Source organism: Suncus etruscus, chromosome 4 (assembly GCF_024139225.1).
Source record: "Suncus etruscus isolate mSunEtr1 chromosome 4, mSunEtr1.pri.cur, whole genome shotgun sequence".
Taxonomy (NCBI): Eukaryota; Metazoa; Chordata; class Mammalia; order Eulipotyphla; family Soricidae; genus Suncus; species Suncus etruscus.
Window position 1 is genome coordinate 105,492,009 of NC_064851.1, and position 24,223 is coordinate 105,516,231.

Below are 24,223 nucleotides of genomic sequence, written 5' to 3' on the forward strand. Positions count from 1 at the left end.
GCTTTTGCTTGGATTAGCAGTTCTGATCTGGGCCCTGCCCGTTAGGACTGGTGAGTGGCTTTGGTTTATGGAGTGATGATATAACTGTTAAGCTCCAAACGGGGGAGGATTCATAAGTCTTTATTTGGGGACAAATGCCTCTAGGTGGCTCATGGGACTAGAGTGAAGGCAAAACATCCCACAAACTTGACTTCCTTGGCTCCTGAACTCCAGTTTTCATTTCTTTTTTGGGGGGATGGGTGGGAATTCATATCTGGAGGCGCATAGAAGACGTTACCCAGTTCTGTTTTCGAGGGGTCACTCCACCTGAGGAGCAAGGGACCAGGAGGTATCAGAGGTTCCACCTGCGCCTGTGTCCCAGAGGCCCCTCATTTTTGGGGGGGGGGTTACACCCAGAGGAGCTCAGGGGCTACTCCTGGCTCTACGCTCAGAAATCGCTCCTGGCAGGCTCAGGGAGACCAGATGGGATGCCGGAATTCGAACCACCGACCTTCTGCTTGCAAGGAAATGAAACGAAACCAAAGGGGCACCACTTTGCGCAAAGTAGAACAACATATGCAGGTCCCCGAGACTGAGGCTAGAAAGCAGAGGCAAGGGGCCAGAGAGATAGCATGGAGGTAAGGCGTTTGCCTTTCATGCAGAAGGTCATTGGTTCGAATCCCGGCATCCCATAGGGTCCCCTGAGCTGTCAGGAGCGACTTCTGAGCGTAGAGCCAGGAGTAACCCCTGAGCGCTGCCGGGTGAGACCGAAAAACTAAAACAAAACAAAACAAAACAAAAAGCAGAGGCAAGGCAGGTATGCAAAGTGCGGATGCAAATGTGAGTTCCAGGAACTAAACCAGGGGTGACAGAGCCCCCAAAGCCACACCACCCGCCAGCCCGGGGGAGGGGGGGGAGAGAGAGAGACAGAGACAGAGAGAAAGACAGACAGAGAGACAGAAAGACAGAGAGAAAGACAGAGAGGAAGAGACACAGAGAGAGACAGAAAGAGAGAGAGGAAGAGAGAGAGGAAGAGAGACAGAGAGACAGACAGAGAGACAGAGAAAGACAGAGAGAGACAGAGAGGAAGAGACACAGAGAGAGGAAGAGAGAGAGACACACAGAGAGAGAGAGACAGAAAGACAGAGAGAGAGGAAGAGACAGACAGAGACAGAGAGACAGAGAGGAAGAGAGAGAGAGAGAGAGGGGAGAGAGGGGAGAGAGAGAGAGGGGGGAGAGAGGGGAGAGAGAGAGAGAGAGGGAGAGAGGGGAGAGAGAGAGAGGGGGAGAGAGGGGAGAGAGAGAGAGAGAGGGGAGAGAGGGGAGAGAGAGAGAGGAGGGGGAGAGAGAGAGAGAGGGAGAGGGGAAAGAGACAGAGAGAGAGAGAGAGAGAGAGAGAGAGAGAGAGAGAGAGAGAGAGAGAGAGAGAGAGAGAGAGTTAGTTAGTTGCGGGGTGAGGCAGAATCTCACCATCAGCAACAAATCAAGCGCTGCAAAGTTTCCTTGCAGATTCCGAAGTCCCCCCAAGCCAAACTTTTGCAAACCAGGCCCGGGTGTGCATCCTACTTGAGCCGCGGAGCCGAGTCCCATCCCCGCGCCCCAGGATGTCAGGGTCAGCGCCCGAGGGAGAAGGACGGAACCGGGCCCGAGTCCCCCCGCCGGGCCCGGAGCGCGCCCCCCGGCCGACCGTCCTTCCGGCTCCGCCTCCTGCCCGACTTCCTCCCGGGTCTCGGGGCGGGACGGCCGGGACGAGCCAGGCCTGCAGCCCGGGCGGGAACGCGGAGGCCGCGGGGGAGCCAACCACGTGGCGCTGGGCGCGGGGTTCGCGGTGCCGCTCGACTCGGGTTCAGTGGCGGCTGTGGGCGGCTGCTCCCAGTTTCCTTGCAAACTCGGCTCCAGGTTAAGTGCTTTTCTGGGCGAACGAGTTGGGGGCGCGGTTCGTGGGTGGGGCCAGAATAGGAGGGTGAGGGGCCTGGGTGCGCCGGTGGCGGCGGGGAACTGCAATAACCCTCGCCCCTACTGTCAACTTTCATTTTCTTTTATTGTAGGGGGTCGGGAGAGCACCGTTGGCTTGCTCAGGGATCACTCTTGGTTTGGGGGTCGCACCCCGAGGCGCTCTGAGCTCTTGGTTCAGACATTACTCCTGACAGGCTGGGGGGGACCCTTTGGAATGCCGGAGATTGAACCCCTCCCTGCTCGGCTGCTGCATGCAAGGCAGACGCCCTCCCAGCTGTGCTAACGCTCCGGCTCCCTCAGGGAACAAGTTTGGTGGGGCTCTGGGAATGGCTCTATGGGATGCCAAGGATCGAACCCGTCAGCCACACACACACACACACACACACACACACGTGTGTGTGTGTGCATATACATATACACATATATACACACATACATATACCTATATATGTATATATAGACACACAAGGCAAACGCCTTTGGTTAAATTCAGAATATCTTAACCTATACTATTTTTGTTGCTGTTGTTGTTGTTGTTGTTTTTGGGTCATACCCAGCGGTTACTCTTGACTCTGCGCTCAGAAATCGCTCCTGGCAGGTTCTATCTACATGGGATGTCGGGATTCGAACCACCTTTCGTCCTGGTTCGGCTGCGTGCAAGGCAAACGCTGTACTACTGCTGTGCTATCATTCCTCAGAATCTCTTAACTTCTGGCTGGAAAGATAGTACCATTGAGATAGTAAAATCCTTGCCTTGCACACTGCTGACCCAGGTGCAATGCCTAGAGCCATCTATGCCTCCTCACCCAGTCTGTGAGGAGTGATCCTTGAACTCAGAGCCAGGAGTAAGCTTGGAGCACGCCCATGGAGACCCCAGAACCAACAACCAAAACCAAACCAAACAGAACCCCTAACCTCTGCTCCGCTGGGGAAACTGGAATGAAAGGGAGCCGCAGCATCTGAATCCTACAGAGTTGGCCCAGCTGGCATGGGCCATTACAAAATCAGGGCACCCCCTAATCCTGGTGCTTCTAAGATGGGGCCTTTCCATCCCCTTGAAGAGGCAGAAGCCAGGGAGTCTAGAATCTTTCACATGATGTGGAGTGTCTTTCTTTCTTAGACAATCATTGTATGCTCCTCTCTCTCCTTTGACACTCTCCCTTCTCTGAGGGAGAAGAGTTGACAGCTGAAAGCAATTTCTGTAGCTGGTGGCTGAGGGAACTTTAAAAGCTACCTGAGGGGACCAGGAAGGTTGCGCTAGAGGTAAGGTGTCTGCCTTGCAAGTGCTAACGTAGGATGGACCGCGGTTCGATCCCCCGGCGTCCCATATGGTCCCCCCAAGCCAGGGGCGAATTCTGAGCGCATAGCCAGGAGTAACCCCTGAGCGTCAAACGGGTGTGGCCCAAAAACCAAAATAAATAAATAAATAAATAAAATAAAAGCTACCTGAGTAAGAAGGATCAGGGAGTACAGATAATATTTGTAGGCCAGAGCGGTGGCACAACCGTAGGGCGTCTGCCTTGCACGCCCTAACTTAGGGCTGAACCATGATTCCTTCCCCTGTCATCCCCTAAGCCAGGAGCGATTTCTGAGCTCATAACCAGGAGTAACCCCTGAGCAAAACTGGGTGTGGCCCCAAAACATACAAACAAACAAAAACTATGTGTGAAGATGCAGTTGCCCTCCTGGCTCCAAACTTCTGAAATAAGTGCATATAACAGTTTTCTTGGGGTGTGTGTGGGTTTTTTTTTTTTTTTTTTTTTTTTTTTTTAAATTGGGCCATACCCAGTAGTGCTCCAGCTCTGTGCTTTGGGATCACTTCTGGTGGAACTGGGTGAGGGTGTGGGGAGGGTACTCTCAATTTAGGGTTGGTTTTTAGGTCTGGTGGGACCATGTGGCTCTAAGTACTGAAGTGGGGCCTGCCTCATGCAAATAAGAGTCTTAACCACTGTACCACTTCTCTGGCCCTTCAAGATATCTTTCTCAACTGTGTTTGTTGGTTACAATGATTTTTCCCTAGGTCTTGCACCATGAGTGACGTTCTCTGCAAGAAGCGTGATGGTTATCTGGAATGGCCGGAATATTTCATGGCTGTGGCCTTCTTGTCGGCTCAAAGAAGCAAAGACCCCAATTCGCAGGTGAATTTTTAAAAGGGGGACACAGGGTGATTGTACTCCCAGAGTTCACCATCTCCCAACCAGTCACAAAAGGAGGGGATAGGAGGTGGCAGGCAGCTTCTGAGTTGGTATAAATTTAATTCTCTCATTCGAGCCTGGGGAATTCATTCCCTCAGGTTCTATGGCTTTTCAACACTCACTGCCATGGATCCACTGACTAGCATTTTTTCTTTGTCAGTTTGGTAGTAGTGGTGGTGGGTAGATAGGTGTGGCTGTAGTCGGCAATGCTCAGGGTTTACTCCTGGTTCTGAGCATAGGAATCAGTCCTGGTGGAGCTCAGGGGATCGAACCAGGGTTGACCACATGCGAGGCAAGTGCTTTAACCCCAAGCATCTCTCCAGCCCCTTTTTTTGGGTTTATTTTGGGGCCATACCCGGCCGTACTCAGGGATAACTCCTAGCTCTGTGCTCAGGAATCAATCACTCCTGGTGGAACTCGAGGTGTGCCAGGGATCAAATGTGGGTCTGCCGGGCCTGGAGAGATAGCACAGCGGTGTTTGCCTTGCAAGCAGCCAATCCAGGACCAAGGGGGTTGGTTCGAATCCCAGTGTCCCATATGGTCCCTGTGCCTGCCAGGAGCTATTTCTGAGCAGACAGCCAGGAGTAACCCCTGAGCACCGCCAGGTGTGGCCCAAAAACAAAAAAAAAAAAAAAAAAAAAAAAAAAAAGTGAGTCTGCCACACACAAGGCAAGCACCCTCCCCTTTGAACTATCTTTCTGGCTTCCTAATGCCAGATACTTGTTCTCTGTGTCTAGTGTGAGGTGGTACCCATGGATGATTGGAAATGCCCCAGGAACAGTGGGGAGACAGAGTACCCCAAGCTGCAGCCCCTTAATAAAAATGATGCTACTACTACTATATTGATGTTTTTTTTTTTTAATTGTTTGAGATTATGCGAACAATAGATTTTCATGCTCAGAATTCCAATACCAGGGCTGGAGAGATAGCATGGAGGTAAGGTGTTTGCCTTTCCTTTTTTTTTTTTTTGGTTTTTGGGCCACACCCAGTGATGCTCAGGGGTTACTCCTAGCTCTGTGCTCTGAAATCGCTCCTGGCTGGGGAGACCATATGGGTAGCGGGGTGGGGTGGGGTGGGGTGTGTCGAACTGCAGTCTGGGTCTTTCCTAAGCTAGTGCTGACAAGGCAGACGTCTTTCCCCTTAATACACCATTCCAGCCCCAGACGTTTGCCTTTCATGCAAAGGACGGTGGAATCCTGGCATCCCATATGGTCCCCGTGCCTGCCAGGGGCGATTTCTGAGCATAGAGCCAGGAGTGACCCCTGAGCGCTGCCGGATGTGACCCAAAAATTCAAAAAAAAAGGAATTCCAATACCATTTTCATCACCTTGAACACCCACCTTCCTCTCCCAGGGACCCCCCATGCCCCTCCATCCCAACCCCTTCTCCATCTACACACAACTGTGTGGATCAGCAGCTGTCTTTAACCCTCTGCTGCTTCCTTGCTGTGTGGTTTTAAGTCCACACCTGAGAGATCACTTTGCAGGGTCCCCTTTTCCTCCAGACCGTCTTCACTCGCACGAGAACATCTTGGTCCGCTCATGGGGTTGAAATCGCACGGTTTTAAGCTCTTAGGGTCTTCTGTTGTGTACATGGACCACAGCGTCTTGCTCCTTTCATTCGTAGTTGTGCACCTGGATGGTTTCCACTTCTTGGCTTTTGTGCTAAGGATGCTACTGCCTGTCCTGCTGAACAGAGCCACTCCAGCAGTATCCCCACACCCATTTCCTTCCCTGCAGGTGGGCGCCTGCATCGTGAATGCCGAGAACAAGATTGTGGGTATCGGGTACAATGGCATGCCCAACGGCTGCAGTGACGATGCTCTGCCATGGAGGAGAACAGCAGAGAGCAAGCTGGACACCAAGTATCCCTATGGTAGTGCCAACCCCAGCCAGGGTCCCAGGCTAGACAGTGTAGCTGGAGATGGCTGGTGCCTCCACTTGGAGAGCTGGAGAAATCTCTGTTGTAAAGTTCCAGGGAAGGGCTGTAGGAAGTGGGGTTCACTCAGCCACTCTGTCCGCTGGAAATATTTGGGCTGAGAGAGCACAAGAGATTGTGCAATGCTTTGCATGTGGGAGGCCCTAAGCACCACTGGGTGTGGCCCATACAAAGTCAGAAAGGAGGGGCTGGAGCTATACCACAGCAGGGTGGGGGTTTGCCTTGTACATGGCCAACCCGGGTTTGATCCCCATCATTCCATAGGGTTCCCAAGCCTGCCAGGAATGTGATTTCTGGGCACAGAGCCAGGAGTAACCCCTAAGTGCTACTAGGTATGGCCCTAAAACAAACCAAAGTAAGAAAAGAAAGTTGGCCTTAGCTATTCTCCAAGAGGAACGAGCTAGAACTCTCACAGAAGCTGCAGGCCCCCATGTTTGGGGCACCCCAAATTTCTCATAGCTCAGAAGCTGGTCCCTGAGTTATCTGTGTAAAACCCACATGTTGGCTGTGTAGAATGTTTTTATTTTTTGTTTGTTTGTTTTTGGGCCTCACTTAGTGTGCTCTGGGGCTACTTACGGGATACCAGGATTGAATCTGGGTCTGTCCCAGGTCAGCCATGTGCAAGGCAAATGGCCTACTGCTGTGCTTTCACTCTGACCTGTTAAGCCATTTTCCTATCTCTATGGAGTCCTGTGATTTTGGGATCACGTAAGTCAAGGCAGCTTTCAGCTCAGGGTTCCCTTTGAGCTCTGTCCCAGCTCCTGGTTTTTCCTGGAAAGTAAAACAACCCCTGGGAGGTGCCTAAGCTCAGACTGTGTGATGGAGCCCGGGTTCAATCTCTGGCACGCCCCAGAGTAGCCCCTTGACCACTGCAGGGTTTCAGTTCCCAAACCCACAATCAGTCACTTGACTTGGACCTGGAGCTCCCATGAGATGCTCTTGAGGGGGGCGCCAGGGAGGGCCCAGCCTCTCCTAGATTTCCCAAGACCTGGCCGTGCTGGGTTCTGACCAGTTGAGGGCCGAGATCTCTCTGGATCGGCCACAGTGAGAAGCAATTAGTTCCTGTCCAAGTGAGTAAAGGTAAAGTAGGGTGCAGACTCACAGGAAAAACCTCTCTCTCTCTCTCTCTCTCTCTCTCTCTCTCTCTCTCTCTCTCTCTCTCTCTCTCTCTCTCTCTCTTTCTCTTTCTCCCCCTCCCCACCCACTCCTCTTTCCCTCCCCCTTCTTCCCCCATGTTTGGGCCATACCTGGTGATGCTGAAGGTTTCCCCTTGGATCTGTACTCAGGAATCACTCCTGCTGGGGCCACTATATGGGTTGCTGGGGATCGAACCTGGGTCAGCTGTGAGCAATGCTTGCATTTTACCCACTGTATAATCTCTAGCTTTAAACTAGCCTGCCTGCCTGCCTGCCTTCCTTCCCTCCTTCCTTCCCTCCTTCCTTCCTTCCTTCCTTCCTTCCTTCCTTCCTTCCTTCCTTCCTTCCTTCCTTCCTTCCTTCCTTCCTTCCTTCCTTCCTTCCTTCCTTCCTTCCTTCCTCCCTCCCTCCTCCCTCTCCTCCCTCCCTCCCTCCCTCCTTCCCTCCCTCCCTCTATTTGGGGTGCTGGGGATTAAACCTCAGCTGCATACAAAATAGGATGTGTACTATCTCTGAGACACCGAAGAAGCTTCTTTGCTTTGTTTTGTTTGGGGGCTATACCTGATGGTGCTCAGGGGTTACATCTGGCTCTGTGCTCAGAAATTGCTCCTGGCAGGCTCAGGAGACCATATGGATTGCTGGGAATTGAACCTGTTCTAGGTTAGCCATGTGCAAGGCAAACAAATGCTCTACTGCTGTGCTATCGCTCCAGCCCCAGATTTTTTTACTTTTGCTTTTTTTTTTCCGAGGGGGGCACACCCGGTGATGCTCATGGGTTACTCCTGGATCTACGCTCAGAAATCGCTCCTGGCTTGGGAGACCATATGGGATGCCGGGGAATCAAGCTGTGGTTCGTCCTAGGTTAGCGTGTTCGAGGCAAATGCCCTACCGCCTGCGCCACTGTCCTGTGTCCCCAGCTGTTTTTGTTTGTTTGTTTGTTTTTGGTTTTGGTTTTTGGGCCACACCTGGCGGTGCTCAGGGGTTACTCCTGGCTGTCTGCTCAGAAATAGCTCCTGGCAGGCACAGGGGACCATACGGGACACCGGGATTCGAACCAACCACCTGAGGTCCTGGATCGGCTGCTTTCAAGGCAAACATGGCTGTGCTATCTCTCCGGGCCCAGCTGTTTTTTTTTTTTTAACAATAGAATCATGGCTGAGTTTCTGGATGCTGGTTATCTGCCTCCGAAAGTTTTTTTTTTTTGACCATGCATACGATAGCTCTCAGTTTTCAAAGCTCTCTTCTTATCAATTATTCATTTTACATGTCGCTGTGTTAGAATGTAGACAATTTTCTTTCATGAGAGTCGGCTTATAATGTAATGTACCATAAAAGTCGTAGAAGGTATTAAATGGTTTTTAAAAGGCACTTAGTATTCCTGCCATCGTAAACCTCACAGAAATGGGCCCAGACTCTCATGACCATCCTGGATCTAACTGGACCCTTAGTCCTGCCTGATTGATGGGGGGCGTACTATAGGAGGGGATTTGGAAAAGAGAAAAGTAGCTGGGGAGGGGGAGGTAGGCTGAGATAGAGGACAAATGTGATCATTGGCTAAAAGGCTAGGTTTTTCCACTTGTGATCTAAGGCTTAAAATTTTTAATTCTGGGGCTGGAGTGATGGTGCAAGTGATAGGGCATTTGCCTTGCTTGTGGCTAACCGAGGACGGACTGCGGTTTGATCCCCCAGGGTCTCAATATGGTCCCCCCAAGCCAGGAGCGATTTCTGAGTGCATAGCCAGGAATAAGCCCTGAGTGTCACTGTGTGTGTGGCCCAAAAACCAAAAAAAAAAAAAGAAAAAAAGAAAAAGATTTAATTCATGCCTTGCAGTCAGCCGATCCAGGACAGGCGATGGTTCAAAACCCAGCATCCCATATAGTCCTTCGAGTTTGCCAGGAACAGTTGATTTCTGAGCACAGAGCCAGGAGTAACCCCTGAGCATCATGGGTGTAGCCCATATATAAAAAAACAAAACAAAACAAAAATAAACAAACAAAAAAAAACCCACCTCAATTCCAGACCAGCGATTCTTCATTCTTTATATGCATCAGGAACCTCTTTTTGTGTGGTCTTTGGGCCACATTCAGTTATGCTCAGGAGTCACTCCTGATAAGCTTGGAGGAGGGGGGACTCTGTGGGGTGCTAGGGATCCAACCCAGGTCAGCTACATGCAAAGCAAGTGCCCTCTTTATTGCGCTATCTCTTTGGTCTTTTGTTTGTTTTTGGGCCACTCCCAGCAGTGTTCTGGGATTGCTTCTGGTGCTGCACTCAGAAATCACTCCTGGCAAGCTTGAAAGACCATGTGGGATGCCGGGGATCGAACCTGGGTCTGTTCTGGGTTGACAGAGTGCAAGGCAAACGCCCTACTGCTGTGCTATTACTCAGACCCTCATTTTAGTTTAGTTTTATTGGTTTTTTTGGGCCACACCCAGCAGTGCTTGAGTTACTGTTGGCTCTACACTTAGATATCACTCCTGGCAGGCTCAGGGGACCATATGGGATGCCCGGAATCCAACCATCCAACCCAGGTCCATACCCTACCACTGTGCTATCTCTTCAGCCCCCTATCGCTCTATCTCTTGATGGCTTTTTTTTTTCTATTGGGGGGCACATATCACAATAATTGGGTTATTTCTGGTTTTGTACTTAGGGATTTCTTGATGTTTGAGGGTACCATATGGGATGCTGGAGATTGAAGCTAGGTCGGTCATGTGCAAGGAAAACATTCAACTTGCTGTTACTATTGCTCCAGTCCCTTGGTTTTTATTAATTCATTTTATTTATTTAATTTATTTATTTATTTATTTATTTATTTATTTATTTATTTATTTTTGCTGGGGGACATCCTGGCAATGCGTAGGGCTTACTTCTGCTCTGTATTAAGGAATCACTCCTGTTGGTGTTTGGGGGACCACAGGAATGTTGGGGATTGAACCTGGGTTGGCAACATGAATTGGAGTTGGCCAGATGCTAGGCAAAGATATTCCCAACTGTACTATTGCTCTGATCCCTCTGTTTTCTTTTTCACCACACCCAGCAGTGTTTGGGGTCACTCCGGGCTCACCAGTTTGCTTCTGCTAATTTTCTGTTTAGAAGATATGTAGTACTGGGTTCTAACCCAGATTTCTGGCATTCAAGTCATATATTCAGCCTATAGAACTCTCTCTGGTTCTGTCTGTAGCTTCTTTGGGGATGTTGTAGCTGGGTTTTTTTTTTTTTTGTTCAAGTACAATACTGGGGAGCCAAGGGTCACCAGGAATTGAATTGAGGTCACTGGGGGTTGGCTTGCATACAAGGCAAGTACTTAAACCCCTGTACTACCTCTTTAGCTCGTGCCTTGAGCTTATCAAGGAAGCTCCATCATGTTTTCCAGAAACGGTTGTCTCATTGTGCCCTCACACCAGCAGTACCTGTGTGATGCTTTCCTTCACATTGTCATTGACCCTTGTGTTTGCTTTTACCACTCTTTTTAATTTTCATTTTAGTTATTAAAAATATTTTTTAGGGGGCCGGAGAGATAGCACAGCTGCAGGGCATTTGCCTTGCACGCTTACAACCCCGGACAGACTTTGGTTTGATCCCCGGCATCCCATATGGTCCCTGAGCCTGCCAGGAGCAATTTTTGAATGCAGAGCTAAGAGTAACCCCTAAACACCGCCAGGTGTGACCCAAAAACCAAAAAACATTTTTATTTTAGGGTCTGAGTGATAGCACAGCGTTAGCGCATTTGCCTTGCACATGGCTGACTGGAGATGGACCCAAGTTCGGTCGCTGCCATCCCATATGGTCCCCTGAGCCTGCCAGGTATGATTTGTGAGCACAGAACCAGGACTAACCCCTCAGTACAGCTTGGTGTGGCCCCCAAACAAACAAAAACTATATTTTTTAAAATTTAAATAATTGTGATTTACAAAATTATTCATAGTTGGGTTTTAGACGTATAATGTTTCAGCATCAACCCCACCACCAGTGTGAGCTCCTTCCCCTCGTGTTCCCAGAGTTCATCCCTTATTACATCCCATTATTACAGGCCTTTTTAACTCTGGTTGTTAAAAGTTTGGGTCTCGTGATTTCATTGTTGTTGATTCTGTGGCTTGGATATTTAGTTCTGTCCTTTCTTTTTTTTCTTTTTTATTTTTTTTTGGTTTTTGGGCCACACCCGGTAACGCTCAGGGGTTACTCCTGGCTATGCGCTCAGAAGTTGCTCCTGGCTTGGGGGCCCATATTGGACACTGGGGGATCGAACCACGGTCCGTCCAAGGCTAGCGCAGGGAAGGCAGGCACCTTACCTTTAGAGCCACCACCCGGCCCTGTTCTGTCCTTTCTTTTTTTTTTTTTTTGGTTTTTGGGCCACACCGGCGATGCTCAGGGGTTACTCCTGGCTGTCTACTCAGAAATAGCTCCTGGCAGGCACGGGGGACCATATGGGACACCGGGATTTGAACCAACCACCTTTGGTCCTGGATCAGCTGCTTGCAAGGCAAACACCGCTGTGCTATCTCTCCGGGCCCTGTTCTGTCCTTTCTTAACCTCACCAATATACCTGAGTCTTCTTGGCTCCTGTCTACCATTATTTCACATTTGTCTTTCTCCTCTTCCACTCAGTTTCTTTCCTTGTTTTCATTATACTCTAGGGGCCAAGAACTGATATTCTTCTTCCTCTTCTATTTTTTTGTTTTATTTTGTTTTGTGTCTTTTTGGCCAAGCCCAGTGGTGCTCAGGGGTTATTCCTGGCTCTGCGCTCAGAAATCACTCTTGGCAGGCTCAGGGGACCATATGGGATGCCAGGGACTGAACCTGGCAGGCTAGGTATACTATATTGGCTGCTGGGGATCAAACCTGGATTGGCTGCATCTAAGGCAAACGTCCTCCCTGCTGTGATATCGATCTGACCCTGTCACTCTTTTTTTTTTTTTTTTTTTGGTACCTGTCACTCTTTTAAGTGAAACCATTCCTGGTGACATCAGAGCTCTGGGCTATCAGTGATTTTACGTTCAGCTGTGCTTTAGGAAACATCACTACCATATATTTGGAAGGAGTTTGTCCTGCATTCGGCCTGATACTTATCTATTCTGGGGAACATGCTTGGACCCTCACATTAACCTTAGTACCTGAGGATTCTCTGTTCCTGTGTCTTAGCCTGCTCATCCTTTCAGTTGTGGGGACACAAAGACCCAGTGACTACTGTGATCCCATACTCAGAGGGGTATGCATTTATGATTTATGCATTTATGATGATGCAGGGACCACCTTCCCTTCCCCCCACCTTGCCAACGCTTTGGTGTTGGCTTTTGTGCAGTGACCAGTAACCTAACCGCTTGGTAACTAGGAACTGAAGGGTCTGAGTTTACCAATTGCTCCTATGATGTTGATTTTTTTCACTCTGCTTGTTGAGAAGTCTTGCATTTTGATTGGCACTTGGTGGGAAGCAGGGAAACCAAGATATTTGTAACATAATAGGAAAATGGCGCTTTTCCAGGGCCAGGTCTCAGGAGAGGCTCTTGTAAGGGTGTTTCTCTTCTTCCCGCAGTGGGATCACAGCTTCATGATCACATATTAATGAGGATGAACATTCCCCCTTGCCAAAGAAACTGCTTTTTATCTCATCCATTCCATGAAACATGCAAAAGATAGTAGGATGTCAGTAACAAGAGGAAGAAGTCGATGTTTTAGGTGACAACGTTTCACCTGAATGACAGTTCAAAAGCTGGGAAGTAGCAGATGAGTCTTATGTATCGTATTAAATCAAAGAAAATGCGGGTAGATTTTAATTTTTATGAGGGAGGCGGGTCGCTAAACCCCAGATCAAATATTCAGCTGACATTTTTCGTTCGTTGCTCTTTGTGAAATTAATTAGCGTGAAGTACACTTAAGCAAAATACCAATTTCTATCCAACAGAGGGAAAGTTCTCTAGTGTAATGCAGATATCACTCACGGTTGGGTTGTTGTTGCTACTTAACTTTGATGATGTGAAGCCATGTTTGGAATAGAGGGTTGGAGTAGTATTAAGAATCTCCATTCAGGGCCCGGAGAGATAGCACAGCGGTGTTTGCCTTGCAAGCAGCCCATCCAGGACCAAAGGTAGTTGGTTCGAATCCCGGTGTCCCATATGGTCCCCCGTGCCTGCCAGGAGCTATTTCTGAGCAGACAGCCAGGAGTAACTCCTGAGCACAGCCGGGTGTGACCCAAAAACCAAAAAAAAAAAAAAAAAAAAAAAAAAAAAAAGAATCTCCATTCAGGGCCCGGAGAGGATAGCACAGCAGCGTTTGCCTTGCAAGCAGCCAATCCAGGACCAAAGGTGGTTGGTTCGAATCCCGGTGTCCCATATGGTCCCCCGTGCCTGCCAGGAGCTATTTCTGAGCAGACAGCCAGGAGTAACCCCTGAGCATCGCTGGGTGTGGCCCAAAAAAAAAAAAAAAAAAAAAAAAAAGAATTCATTCAGGGGCTGAGAGACAGTAAGACATTTTGCCTTGCTTGCGGCCAACCTGGGAGGGACCCTCTTTAATTACTGGGATCCCATATGGTCCCCCAGTCTGCCAGGGGGGATTTCTGAGTGCAGAGCCAGGAGTAACTCCTGAGTGCCACTGGGTGTGGCCCAAAAACCAACCAACCAATCAATAAATAAGTAAAGTTTAAGAACAAGAATCTCTATTCAGGAGATCAAATTGTTGATATTGACAGGATTCATTGGCCCCTCCCACACATCTTCATCGCAGCCAGCGGGAATTGGAGCATAAAGGGACTCAACCAGTGGAGGTTGAGCAGTAGGACACTACCAATGAACTGAAGAGGGAATGAGGCTTGAGTAATGGACAGAGATGCATTGGAGCTCAACATAAGTACATGCCTTTGCTACCATATTCTTGCTAGTGGTTTTGGCTTCTCAATCTCTCCTAGAAGCCAGGATCAGCCCAGAATTCATTCTGGGTGGGACTGACGTGCTGATGTCTCCAGTTGGGTGGGTAACGAGCCCCCCCCCCAACCCTCCCCAGTCCTGCCACCTCCAAGCATCTGGCAGAAACTCACTTCATGAATACTTTTAACAAGGATATCATAAATGCAGACATTAATTAAGGCGAGAGTTCAGCATGGCACCTTGCAGCAGTCTTGCCAGTGTGTGGCGGCAGTGCTTCTTTCCATTTTATATTTAAATTTAATCTTTATTTTGTTCGGACTTAGCATATTGTTAAGCATGCAGAGATGTCATGTTCGTGATTACTTAGTCGTTTACCTTACCCCCCTCCTACACTGACATTTTCTTGACTGCCACACGTGTGATATATTTCTTTGGCATCCAAAAGGTTAGTCCGGAGAAACTAATTTATCAAGAAGTCCGAAGGCTGATTCCTTCTTAAGCTGTGACTTCCTCACAACTTGTAAGAGCGTCTTAGTAATTAAGATCAAATTTGTTCCCCCAGCCGGTTGGAATGGAATGGAATGGAAATGCCCCCTGGTTTGGGAGGCAAATCCTCAGATCTGATGACTTGTTATTTCTTTTGCTGCAGAATTGTAATTTCCTTTAGAACTTCACACCCTTCCCCCACCCCCACCCGTTGCTCTGGTCAGCTGATTGCAGGGGCCTGACAGTGCTTCTCATTAGGGACTTTTTGTCTGAAATAATGAATCTAATCCAGGGAAAATCTGCAAGTGAGTTTACAGGAACAAAATTAAGACGATTATTTCTAAGCGTCAAGGAACAATCTTGAGTCTCTTTGGGTGGTGATTCAAATTAAATGGGGTCACACAGGAGCTTCTGGCCCACACTTCTCCCCACTGAAAGTTAAGCAGCTCCATAGAAGTATAGTTTACTTTCAGTTGTATTGCTTATAAACACTAATTGTAATATCTAGCACCTTATAGAATTTCTTCAGAAATTAATGTTTCATTATGAATTTATCTCATTTTCCTTGTGTCTTTGGTTTTGGATTTGGGGCCACACCCAGTGGTGCTCAGAGGTTACTCCTAGCTCTGTTTAGGAACCATTCCTGGCAAGCTCAGGGGACCACACATATATTAGGGAGCTATATATATTATATTTATATATATGACATAATGACTATATATATAGTGTCCTACCTGCTGTCCTATCTCTTGGTCCTTTGTGTATTTTAATACTCAGATTCAGGGTTAGGTTTTTTTTTTGGATACCATACCCAGTGTATGCAAGGGTTATGCCTTGCTCTGTACTCAGACATCACTCCTGGTAGCACTTAGGGCACCTTAATTGAGGCTGTGTATTGAATATGGGTTAAGCACAAGCAAGGCAAGTGCTCTCCCTGCTATTCTGTTTCTTTGACCCCAATTCTAGCATACTAAGGATAGATGAACAGAGCCTTGTCTGCCTTTGATGAGTGCTATGGATCTCTGCCTGGGAGTTTCAATAGTCTTCCAAGTTTTTTTGTTTTGTTTTGTTTTGTTTTTGTCACACCCAGCGGTTCTTAGGGGTTAACTCCTGCTCTGCTCAGAAATCGCTCCTGGCAGGCTTGGGGGACCAAATGGGATGCCGGGATTTGAATCAAGGTCCGTCCTGGATCAGCTGTGAGCTACCACTGTGCTATATCTCCAGCCCAGTCTTCCGAGCTTATACTACAAAACTAGATGGGGGGGTTGGTTGGTAGCGATGGGTGTGTGTGTGTGTGTGTGTGTGTGTGTGTGTGAGAGAGAGAGAGAGAGAGAGAGAGAGAGAGACAAACAGACAGACAGACAGAGACAAAGAGAGACAGTAAGACAGAGTATGTGGCTCAGGAATTGAGAGAAGCAGGCTTTGTTCCTCCCTCTTCCAGTGCCTCCAGTCTAAGAGGACAGAGCTGGGTTCACATTTCAGCAGAAAGGGGCTGTGGGAGGGCAATATGGGATCCCACAATCCCAGGCTTCGAAGACATCGATTGGCTTATGCTAGGGTGCAGAGATGGGCTGTGCTCAAGTTCATTGATGAACAGAACAGACTTGGAGCAGCTACAGAGGAGAAGCCCTTTGGTGAGTGAATCCATGGGGTGTCCTGAATGCGGGCTGAGCTGGAAAGATGCTGAAGGCCAGGGGAGGGCAGGGGAACCTCTCTGTTCTCGCTCTAGGGGGACATGGGGACTCTAGTCAGGTTTTCTGCCGCATCCCCCCCATGATGGATGCCACAGTCAGGGTGGCTCATTGGGCAGGATAACCAAGTGTGACTGTTTCACTCTTTTTTTTTTTTTTAATTTTGTTCTTGGCTTACACCCGGCGCTGCTCAGGGCATACTCCTGGCTCTGTGCTTAGAAATCACTCTTGGCAGGTTCAGGGGACCCTATGGGAGGCCAGAGATTGAACCCGGCAGAGCCGTGTGAAAGGCAGATGCCCTCCCCGATGTGCTGTCGCTCTGGAAACTTCTGCAGTGACAGCCTTACTTGACTTAGAACGCTGTTCAGTTTGCATTTGGGTTGAGAAGGGAAGCCAGACTCTTCAATGTCAGCCTCGTTGGCTGGTTTTGTTTTTCCCTCCCTTGTGCAAAGGAATCCTAACTTGGGTGGCATTGAAATAAAACGTGCTGAGCAGTGTCTTTGGTTTGTGATGTTTTAGGGGTTTGGGGCCACATTCAGGGGGTACTCAGGACTTCTAGCTCTGCTCAGGGGTTACCCTTGGAGGGGGTAGGCATGCAGTGCATGCTCAGTGCATGCAAGGCAGCTTTCCCCAATACTATCTGATTCTCTGATTTCGAGAATCTCATACTTTTTTCTGGGTTTTGGGACTATACCTGGTGGTGGGTGCTGATGGGGGGGAGGATGGGGGGTAAATATAAGGGGAGCATTTGTTGCAAACATCAATTGAGAGAGAGAGAGAGAGAGAGAGAGAGAGAGAGAGAGAGAATGGAGGAGAGGGTCCTTGTAGACAGCTCCTGGTTAACCTCTGGGTCAAGACAAAGCAGGTGAAGTGACCCAGGTCACCAGTGACATGTGAGGACAATATGGATGTGGGAAAAAGTAGTGAGGGGTTTAGGCAGGAGAATAGAAGGAGACAGGTGACAGGAGAATCAGCCCAGGAGCCTGCAGGACCCCCACTGGGGCTTGACTCAAACCAAGCTGTCCTAAAGTTGGCATCGGAGCCATAGCATAGCAAGGAGGGCATCTCCCTTGCACAGGGCTGACCCGAGTTCAATCCCCCTGCAGCCTATATGGCCCCCAGAGCCTGTCAGGAGTGATCTCTGAGCATCCCCAGATGTGGCCCCAAACCAAAGAAACAAAGGCAGGATTGAACTCTGGGAGATTCCCAGAAAGGCAGGGGGGTGGGATTGGGTGATAAATTGAAGTAGGGAGAAGCGGGTCCCTAAGATCTCCAAAGATTAAGCGTGATTCCCTGCAGCCCTGACTGGACCTATAGCAAAAACAACCCTGTCCTGCTTCTACCTAAAGGGGTGTGTGGAGAGGGGGTGCTGGCCTTTCCACTGCTCCCCGAGCAGACTGCCCAGAGTCACATTTGTAGTCTAGTTATCCCTGGGGGAGTCTTTACACTGCAGAAACCAGCAGATGCTACAAATAAGGCTTTTCCCTCCAAAATGGCTGGTTGTGAATCTTTTATTAGCAGGTTCCATGCACTGAGCCTCACTGCACTCCTGGGCACCCCTAGGCCTGGGTGGACCCCTTCCTCCCTCATGCTCACCCTTCCTCTATCTGGGCACCCTTCAACATCCCCTGGGGTGCCTTCCCAGCCTTGTGTCCTCCACTTATGCAAGCCCCCAAACCAGGGATGGATTGACAGTGTGTGCCTGCTGAACTCCACAAAGTTCCCAACCAAAGTTCACCCACAAGTCATGGCCGGTATATGGCATTGTATGGGGGTGGTGGTGGTTGGAGAACAGCGCAGAGCTGGATTTACTGATTTTATTGTTTATTTTGGACTTATAGGCCACAGGCTGGCAGTGCTCAGAGCTTACTGCTGGCTGAGGGACAGTCTGGATTGTGGGGATTGAACCTGGGCCACTGCCTTCCTTACTGTGCTGTCCGCCCACCCAGATGTTTGTCTTGTTCAAGGCAGACCCTAGGGCTGTCAGGGTTTCTGTGGGTCCTTGTGGGCGGATGCCACAAGATGAATGAAGATAGTGGCTGGAGCTAGAAATGTTTGCTTCTGATTCTTGATTTTCTTGCTCTGAAAATTATGCCCTCAACCATTCTATGTGTGATGGTAGCACATGGTTGGGCCCTTTTATTTATTTGGGTTTAAAATTTTTTTCATTTGATCTATACCCAGCATTGCCCAGGGCTTATTCCTGTCTCTGTACTCAAGAATTACTCCTGGCAGTGTTCAGGGGATCTTTATGGGATGGGACTCAAACCCTGATCAACCACATGCAAGGCAAATGCCCTCCCCACTGTGCTCTGGCCTCCTGGTTGGATCCTTTTATGGAACTGTTTGGCCCCTTAAGGGCGTTAAGGGTTGCTCTGCTTGGGTGGACGACCTTTACCTTGACCTCAGCTCCCTCCTCACTGCCCTGGGTGCCCACAGGGTCAGAACAGTGTTGACATTTCAGGGGACACAACCCACAGTGGGCATTGGCTTCTGTTCCTAGAATTTATCCAATCCTTGAAGGTTCAGCAGTCCTTTCCCTTCCCCCCTCTTTTTTTGTTTTGGGCCACACCCAGCAGTGCTCAGGGGTCACTCCTGGCTCATTGCTTAATAATCACTTGTGGTGCTTGGGGGAACCCTATGGGATGCTGAGGATTGAATCCTTCCTGATTGGTTGTGTGCAAGGTAAACACCCTCCCCACTGTGCTATTGCTCCCGCCCCTGGTTGAACCATTTGTTTGGAACAGAGAGTACACTCTGGGTGCCTGGTGAGCCCTGTCCTCCTTCTTCCCTCTCTCCCTGCCTCTTGCAGTATGTCATGCAGAGCTGAATGCCATCATGAACAAGAACTCAGCCGATGTCAAGGGTTGCTCCATGTACGTGGCCTTGTTCCCGTGTAACGAGTGTGCAAAGCTCATCATCCAGGCAGGTAGGAACTAAAGGGCTCCCCCTCCAACATCCCCACCTCCCCAAGGTTCTGTTTCTGAAATTGTTCTTACTTAGATCTCAATTCTATTATTATTATTATTATTTATTTTGGGTCATATCTAGTGGTGCTCAGGGATAATTCCTGGCAGTGCTCATGGGACCCTATGGGATTCTGAGGATTGCACCCAGGTTGGCTGCATGCAAGGGAAACATCCTACCTGCTCTGTTATTTCTTCAGCCCTGGATCTCGATTCTTCACACCCTGAACTTGTTGAGATGAGTCTTCATTTTTTTTTTTTTTTTGGTTTTTGGGTCATACCACCTGGGAGCGCTCAGGGGTTACTCCTGGTTCTGCACTCAGAGGTCGCTCTTGGCAGGCTCAGGAGACCATATGAGATGCCGGGAATTGAACCTAGCTTGGCCACGTGCAAGGCACTACCCATTGTGCTATTGCTCTGGCCCCAAGCATATTTTGGATTTATCTTGCCACTTCTTTAGCTGCAAGCTGCTAAAAAAAAAAAAAAAAAAAAGGAAACAATAACAAAATATCACAACCAGCCCAACCACTACGACACAAGCCTATTGCTCTATCTATAGCATAGATAGAGCTGGGGGAGGTGAGGAGAGATGGGAAGGAACTTGAGAAATGAACCTGAGAGCTCAGCCAGCCTTGTCAGCTAATGCAGACCAGAGAGGAGTGCCTGGTCGTCTTGGCATTACAGTATCAGGGATGCTGAAAATGCCAGCCCTTGGCATCTTTCTTGCAGCCTGGCTGCCTTAAATCTGTGCCCAGTACTCCAAGTACTTCACCTTTGCCAAGCTGTCACCGTGGCGACTCTGCTTCCCTCCATCTCCATTAAACTCACAGCTTGAACTGGAAAGACTGAGTGGTTTAGCCAGATGTGTGGTTGAAGGGGACTGTTTGTCACTAGCGCCCATGTGGGGTTCCCCAGCTGGCTACTGGGCAAAGGATTCAGCTTTCCTGGGAGAGAAGGTAGAGAGGTCCTCTATGGCCAGAGGAGCAGCCTGAGGTTGGGGTGGCCAGTTTCTTAGGGGCTCCATCAGGGAGGGGTAGCCTTTGTGAGTTCTGGCACTGAAAGGATCACAGTTTCATTGGTTTGCAGATCACTCCACCCTAACTTATCCTACTTTTTTTGGGGGTGGGGTGGGGCACACCCAGCAGTGCTCAGGGGTCACTCCTGGCTGTCTGCTCATAAATAGCTCCTGGCAGGCACGGGGGACCGTATGGGACACTGGAATTTGAACCAACCACCTTTGGTCCTGGATCGGCTGCTTGCAAGGCAAACACCACTGTGCTATCTCTCTGGGCCCAACTTATCTTACTTTTTGCCTCTCCATGTATCCCATTTCATTAGCTTCTTTTTTTTTTTTTTTTTTTTTTGTGGTTTTTGGGTCACACCTGACAGTACTCAGGGGTTATTTCTGGCTCCAGACTCAGAAATTGCTCCTGGCAGGCACAGGGGACCATATGGGGCGCCGGGATTCGAACCGATGACCTCCTGCATGAAAGGCAAACGCCTTACCTCCATGCTATCTCTCCGGCCCCTCCATTAGCTTCTTGACTTCAGAAAAGTTGCCTTGAGAATAAAGACAATTTGATTACCAGTTGGAACTGGAATGATTGCACAGCAGGAATGGCATTTGCCTTGCACATGGCTGACCCGGGTTCAATCCCTGGCATCCTGTTGGTTCCACCGAGCCTGCTAAGAGTGATTCCTGAGTGCAGGAAATATATATATATATATATATATATATATTTGATTGTCTGAAGTCAGGAAAACTTGTTAATAGGATCCAGGCTGGCCTCCTTCAGAGGGGTTTGTCTTTCAAATTTTCATAACAGCAGATATACCAAGTTGTTCCTAATATAGTTGTTTCAGGCAATTACTGTTCAGACACCGATCCTAACACCAGTATGACCTTCCCTTCATGGGTATCCTCAGTTCACTACCCACAGCAAATTTAATTCATATGGCTTGTTGTAACACAGAGGCAAATGGAATTATCAAAACTTAGATCAACAAGGATCAATTTGAAATAATTGCTTTTTATCTCTCCAGAGTTTTACTAAATTCAGAATCCAATGATTTTATTGGTTGTGATTGGTACTAGCTGAGCCTTCTGTGTTCCTGTTCAGACTCATTGAGTTTGGGAGATTTTTTTGTTTTTGTTTGTTTTTGTGCTACACCCAGTTGTGCTAAGGGTTTACTCCTGACTCTGTGCTTAGAAATCACTGCTGGCACAGGGGAACATATAGGATGCCGGGGTTCACTGTGGACAAAGCAACACCCTCCTCCCCCTTGTGCTATTGCTCTGCCTCCCTTCATTCCACGGGTTGGGAGATTTTTTTCTTTTGGTTTTTGGACCGCACCCGGGAGTGCTCAGGGGTTACTCCTGGCTCTGCTCTCAGAAATCGCTCCTGGCTGGCTTGGGGACCATATGGGAATCCAGGAATCAAACCCAGGTCTGTCTCAGGTTGGCCACATGCTATCTCTGGCCCCTGTTGAGAGATTTCTATGGAACATTCCTATCAGATTTTTTTTTTTTTTGTTTTTTTTTTGGGCCACACCCGGCGGTGCTCAGGGGTTACTCCTGGCTGTCTGCTCAGAAATAGCTCCTGGCAGGCACGAGGGACCATATGGGACACCGGGATTCGAACCAAACACCTTTGGTCCTGGATCGGCTGCTTGCAAGGCAAACACCGCTGTGCTATCTCTCCGGGCCCCCTATCAGATTTCTTGAGGTCCAGCTGAGCTGACAGTAGTATAAGATATTGAGGTGTGTAGGATTTATAGATCTCAAACAAATTAGCTGGCTTGGCATTTTGTTTAGGTTAAGTAGCAGAACTAGACTGTTTCTGTCAGAGGGTGGCATTGGGCTGCTGTAGCTCATGTAGAAAAGGGAATCTGCCCTCCACCTCTTTTCTTCAGAGATTTTGCTTTGCCTTAATTTATAAAGGCATCATGTGGACCAGAGGACAGAGTGCAGGGAAACCTTGCTGTGCCAGTAGGAAGCTGGAGATGTGCGTGTTTTAGGACTGGGCTTGGCTAGTGAGCAGGAGATGTAATTTATCAAAGGGTGTGTGTGTGTGTGTGTGTGTGTGTGTGTGTGTGTGTGTGTGTGTGTGTGTGCTTGGCTAGTGAGCAGGAGATGTAATTTATCAAAGGCGTGAGTGTGTGTGTGTCTGCGTCTGCCTGTCTGTCTGTACTCCTAACAGACCCTCTCACTTGCTCTTCAGGGATAAAGGAGGTGATTTTTATGTCCGATAAGTACCATGACAGTGAGGAAACCATAGCAGCAAGGCTCATGTTTGACATGGCGGGGGTGACCTTTAGGTAAGTCATGGGGTACACGGGGCAGGGGTGAGGAAGGCCCATGCTGATTTTGTCTGATCCAGGTCAAATCTGCCTTTAATTTCCACTTGTGACCTCTGACTTTTTTTTTTTTTTTTCAAATTAGTCTGCTCAGACGTGATGGCTTTAAGATCTTATATATACTCATGCACTCACTCCCTCCCTCCCTCCCTCCCAACTCTCACCATTAATCTGGGGGGGCAGTGTGGGCTTGGGCCACAATCAGTAGTATTCAGGGCTTACTCCTGACTCTGTGCTCAGGATTTGTTCCTACTGAGTTCAAGGGAACCATACCAGAGTTTGAACCTGAGTCAGCCACATTCAAGACAAATGTCCTACTACCTGTACTAGCTGAACTAGCTCTTCAGCTTAGACTGATTTTTGTTGTTGTCAATGGTGGGTGCTGCCCCTTGAACTCAGGGCTGTTCTACCCTTAGGGACCCTCAGAGCTGCCCATTGATGCTTGGGTTGGCGGGTCACCATGTGTTCCATGTGTTCGGTGGGCCAGAATTTACTTTTCTGGTGCATGTAAGGCATGGACCCTAATTGCTATACCATCTCAGTGGCCCCCTCTGCTCTTTTTCTACTCTTTTCTTTTCTTTTTTTTTTTTATCTTTTTTTTTACCATGCATAAAAGGCAAGGGAATATACATATATATGCCTCATGCCATGTCATGCAGCTGCCTCATTAGAAACCTTTGGTTTTGCTGACCATTCGAGGATGCAGCTAGTCACAGACCCCACTGTCCAGGACTCTCTCTGCCCCTGAGAACTTCTGTTCACCTTTCTGTTCTTTTACTGCCTCCTCCAGAGATCAGCTATCTTGCAAGTCCTGGGCAAGTTTCTGCGCCTCCTGAAAATATGGGTTAAGCCAAAGTCAACAGACCAGCTTAGCTACTCCCTGGATAATGTCTTCCCATTGCCTCATGTCGCACACACAGGCAATTCATGCCCAGGTGCAGCAAGATCGTCATCGACTTCGATTCCATTAACAGCCAGAAGCTTCTGTGAGCCACATCATCTCTTTTCAGACTACACAGCAAGGCTGGTGGAGCCTCCTCCAGGAAGTCTTCACAATCAATCTTTTACCTCCTCTGAGTTGCCTTTGTCTCCTTGGAGCTGCTGTGGCCGTTGAAGGCAGACGAAGAGCTGGGAGTTCCTGGTTTTCGGGCTTCATTCTCCCTCCACTTGGCACCTGCCTCTGATTAAACTGTTGGTTTGGGACTTGGTCAAGGTGCCCAGTGGCTAGAGCACTAGCACAGGTGAATGCACGGTTATCATGGGTTGATCCCCAGCTCTCCATGTGTTTCCCCAAGCACTGTCAGGGGACAGTTTCTGATGTAGAATTGGAAATAGACCTGAAACACTCCAGGGTTTGTCCGCAAACCCATTTACAACATAATAAATGCTATAAAGGCATTAGTTTGGTCCCAGAACCCTCATCTTGAACCTTACACACACACACACACACACACACACACACACACACACACACACACACTTGTTGGGCTCAGGGGACCAAATGGGGTGCTGGGTACCCAACCCAGGTGGGCCACATGCAAGATACATGCTGTGTCTCTCCCACCCTATCCTAACCTGTTTTTGATTTTTGGTATTTGGACCACACCTGACTGTGCTCAGGGGTCACTCCTGGCAGGGTTTGGGGACACCTATGAGATGCCA

At 48.8% G+C, this 24,223-nt stretch overlaps 1 protein-coding gene across 1 annotated transcript; it reads left to right on the plus strand.

Annotated features, from left to right (window-relative positions):
- Positions 1–3,959: 3,959 nt before the first annotated feature.
- On the plus strand, positions 3,960–23,664 carry DCTD (dCMP deaminase). Its single transcript, XM_049771438.1, has 5 exons — positions 3,960–4,073; positions 5,870–6,005; positions 19,051–19,167; positions 22,426–22,522; positions 23,482–23,664. The coding sequence occupies exons 1-5, from the start codon at positions 3,966–3,968 to the stop codon at positions 23,549–23,551; spliced, it is 528 nt and encodes a 175-aa protein (XP_049627395.1). The 5' UTR covers positions 3,960–3,965; the 3' UTR covers positions 23,552–23,664.
- Positions 23,665–24,223: the final 559 nt, after the last annotated feature.

Excerpts from the sequence above, each read along its gene's own strand:
- DCTD (XM_049771438.1), top strand. The coding sequence starts at position 3,966 with ATGAGTGACGTTCTCTGCAAGAAGCGTGATGGTTATCTGGAATGGCCG. Across the intron at positions 6,006-19,050 it reads GGACACCAAGTATCCCTATG|TATGTCATGCAGAGCTGAAT; the intron begins GTAGTGCCAACC and ends TGCCTCTTGCAG. Across the intron at positions 22,523-23,481 it reads ATGGCGGGGGTGACCTTTAG|GCAATTCATGCCCAGGTGCA; the intron begins GTAAGTCATGGG and ends TCGCACACACAG.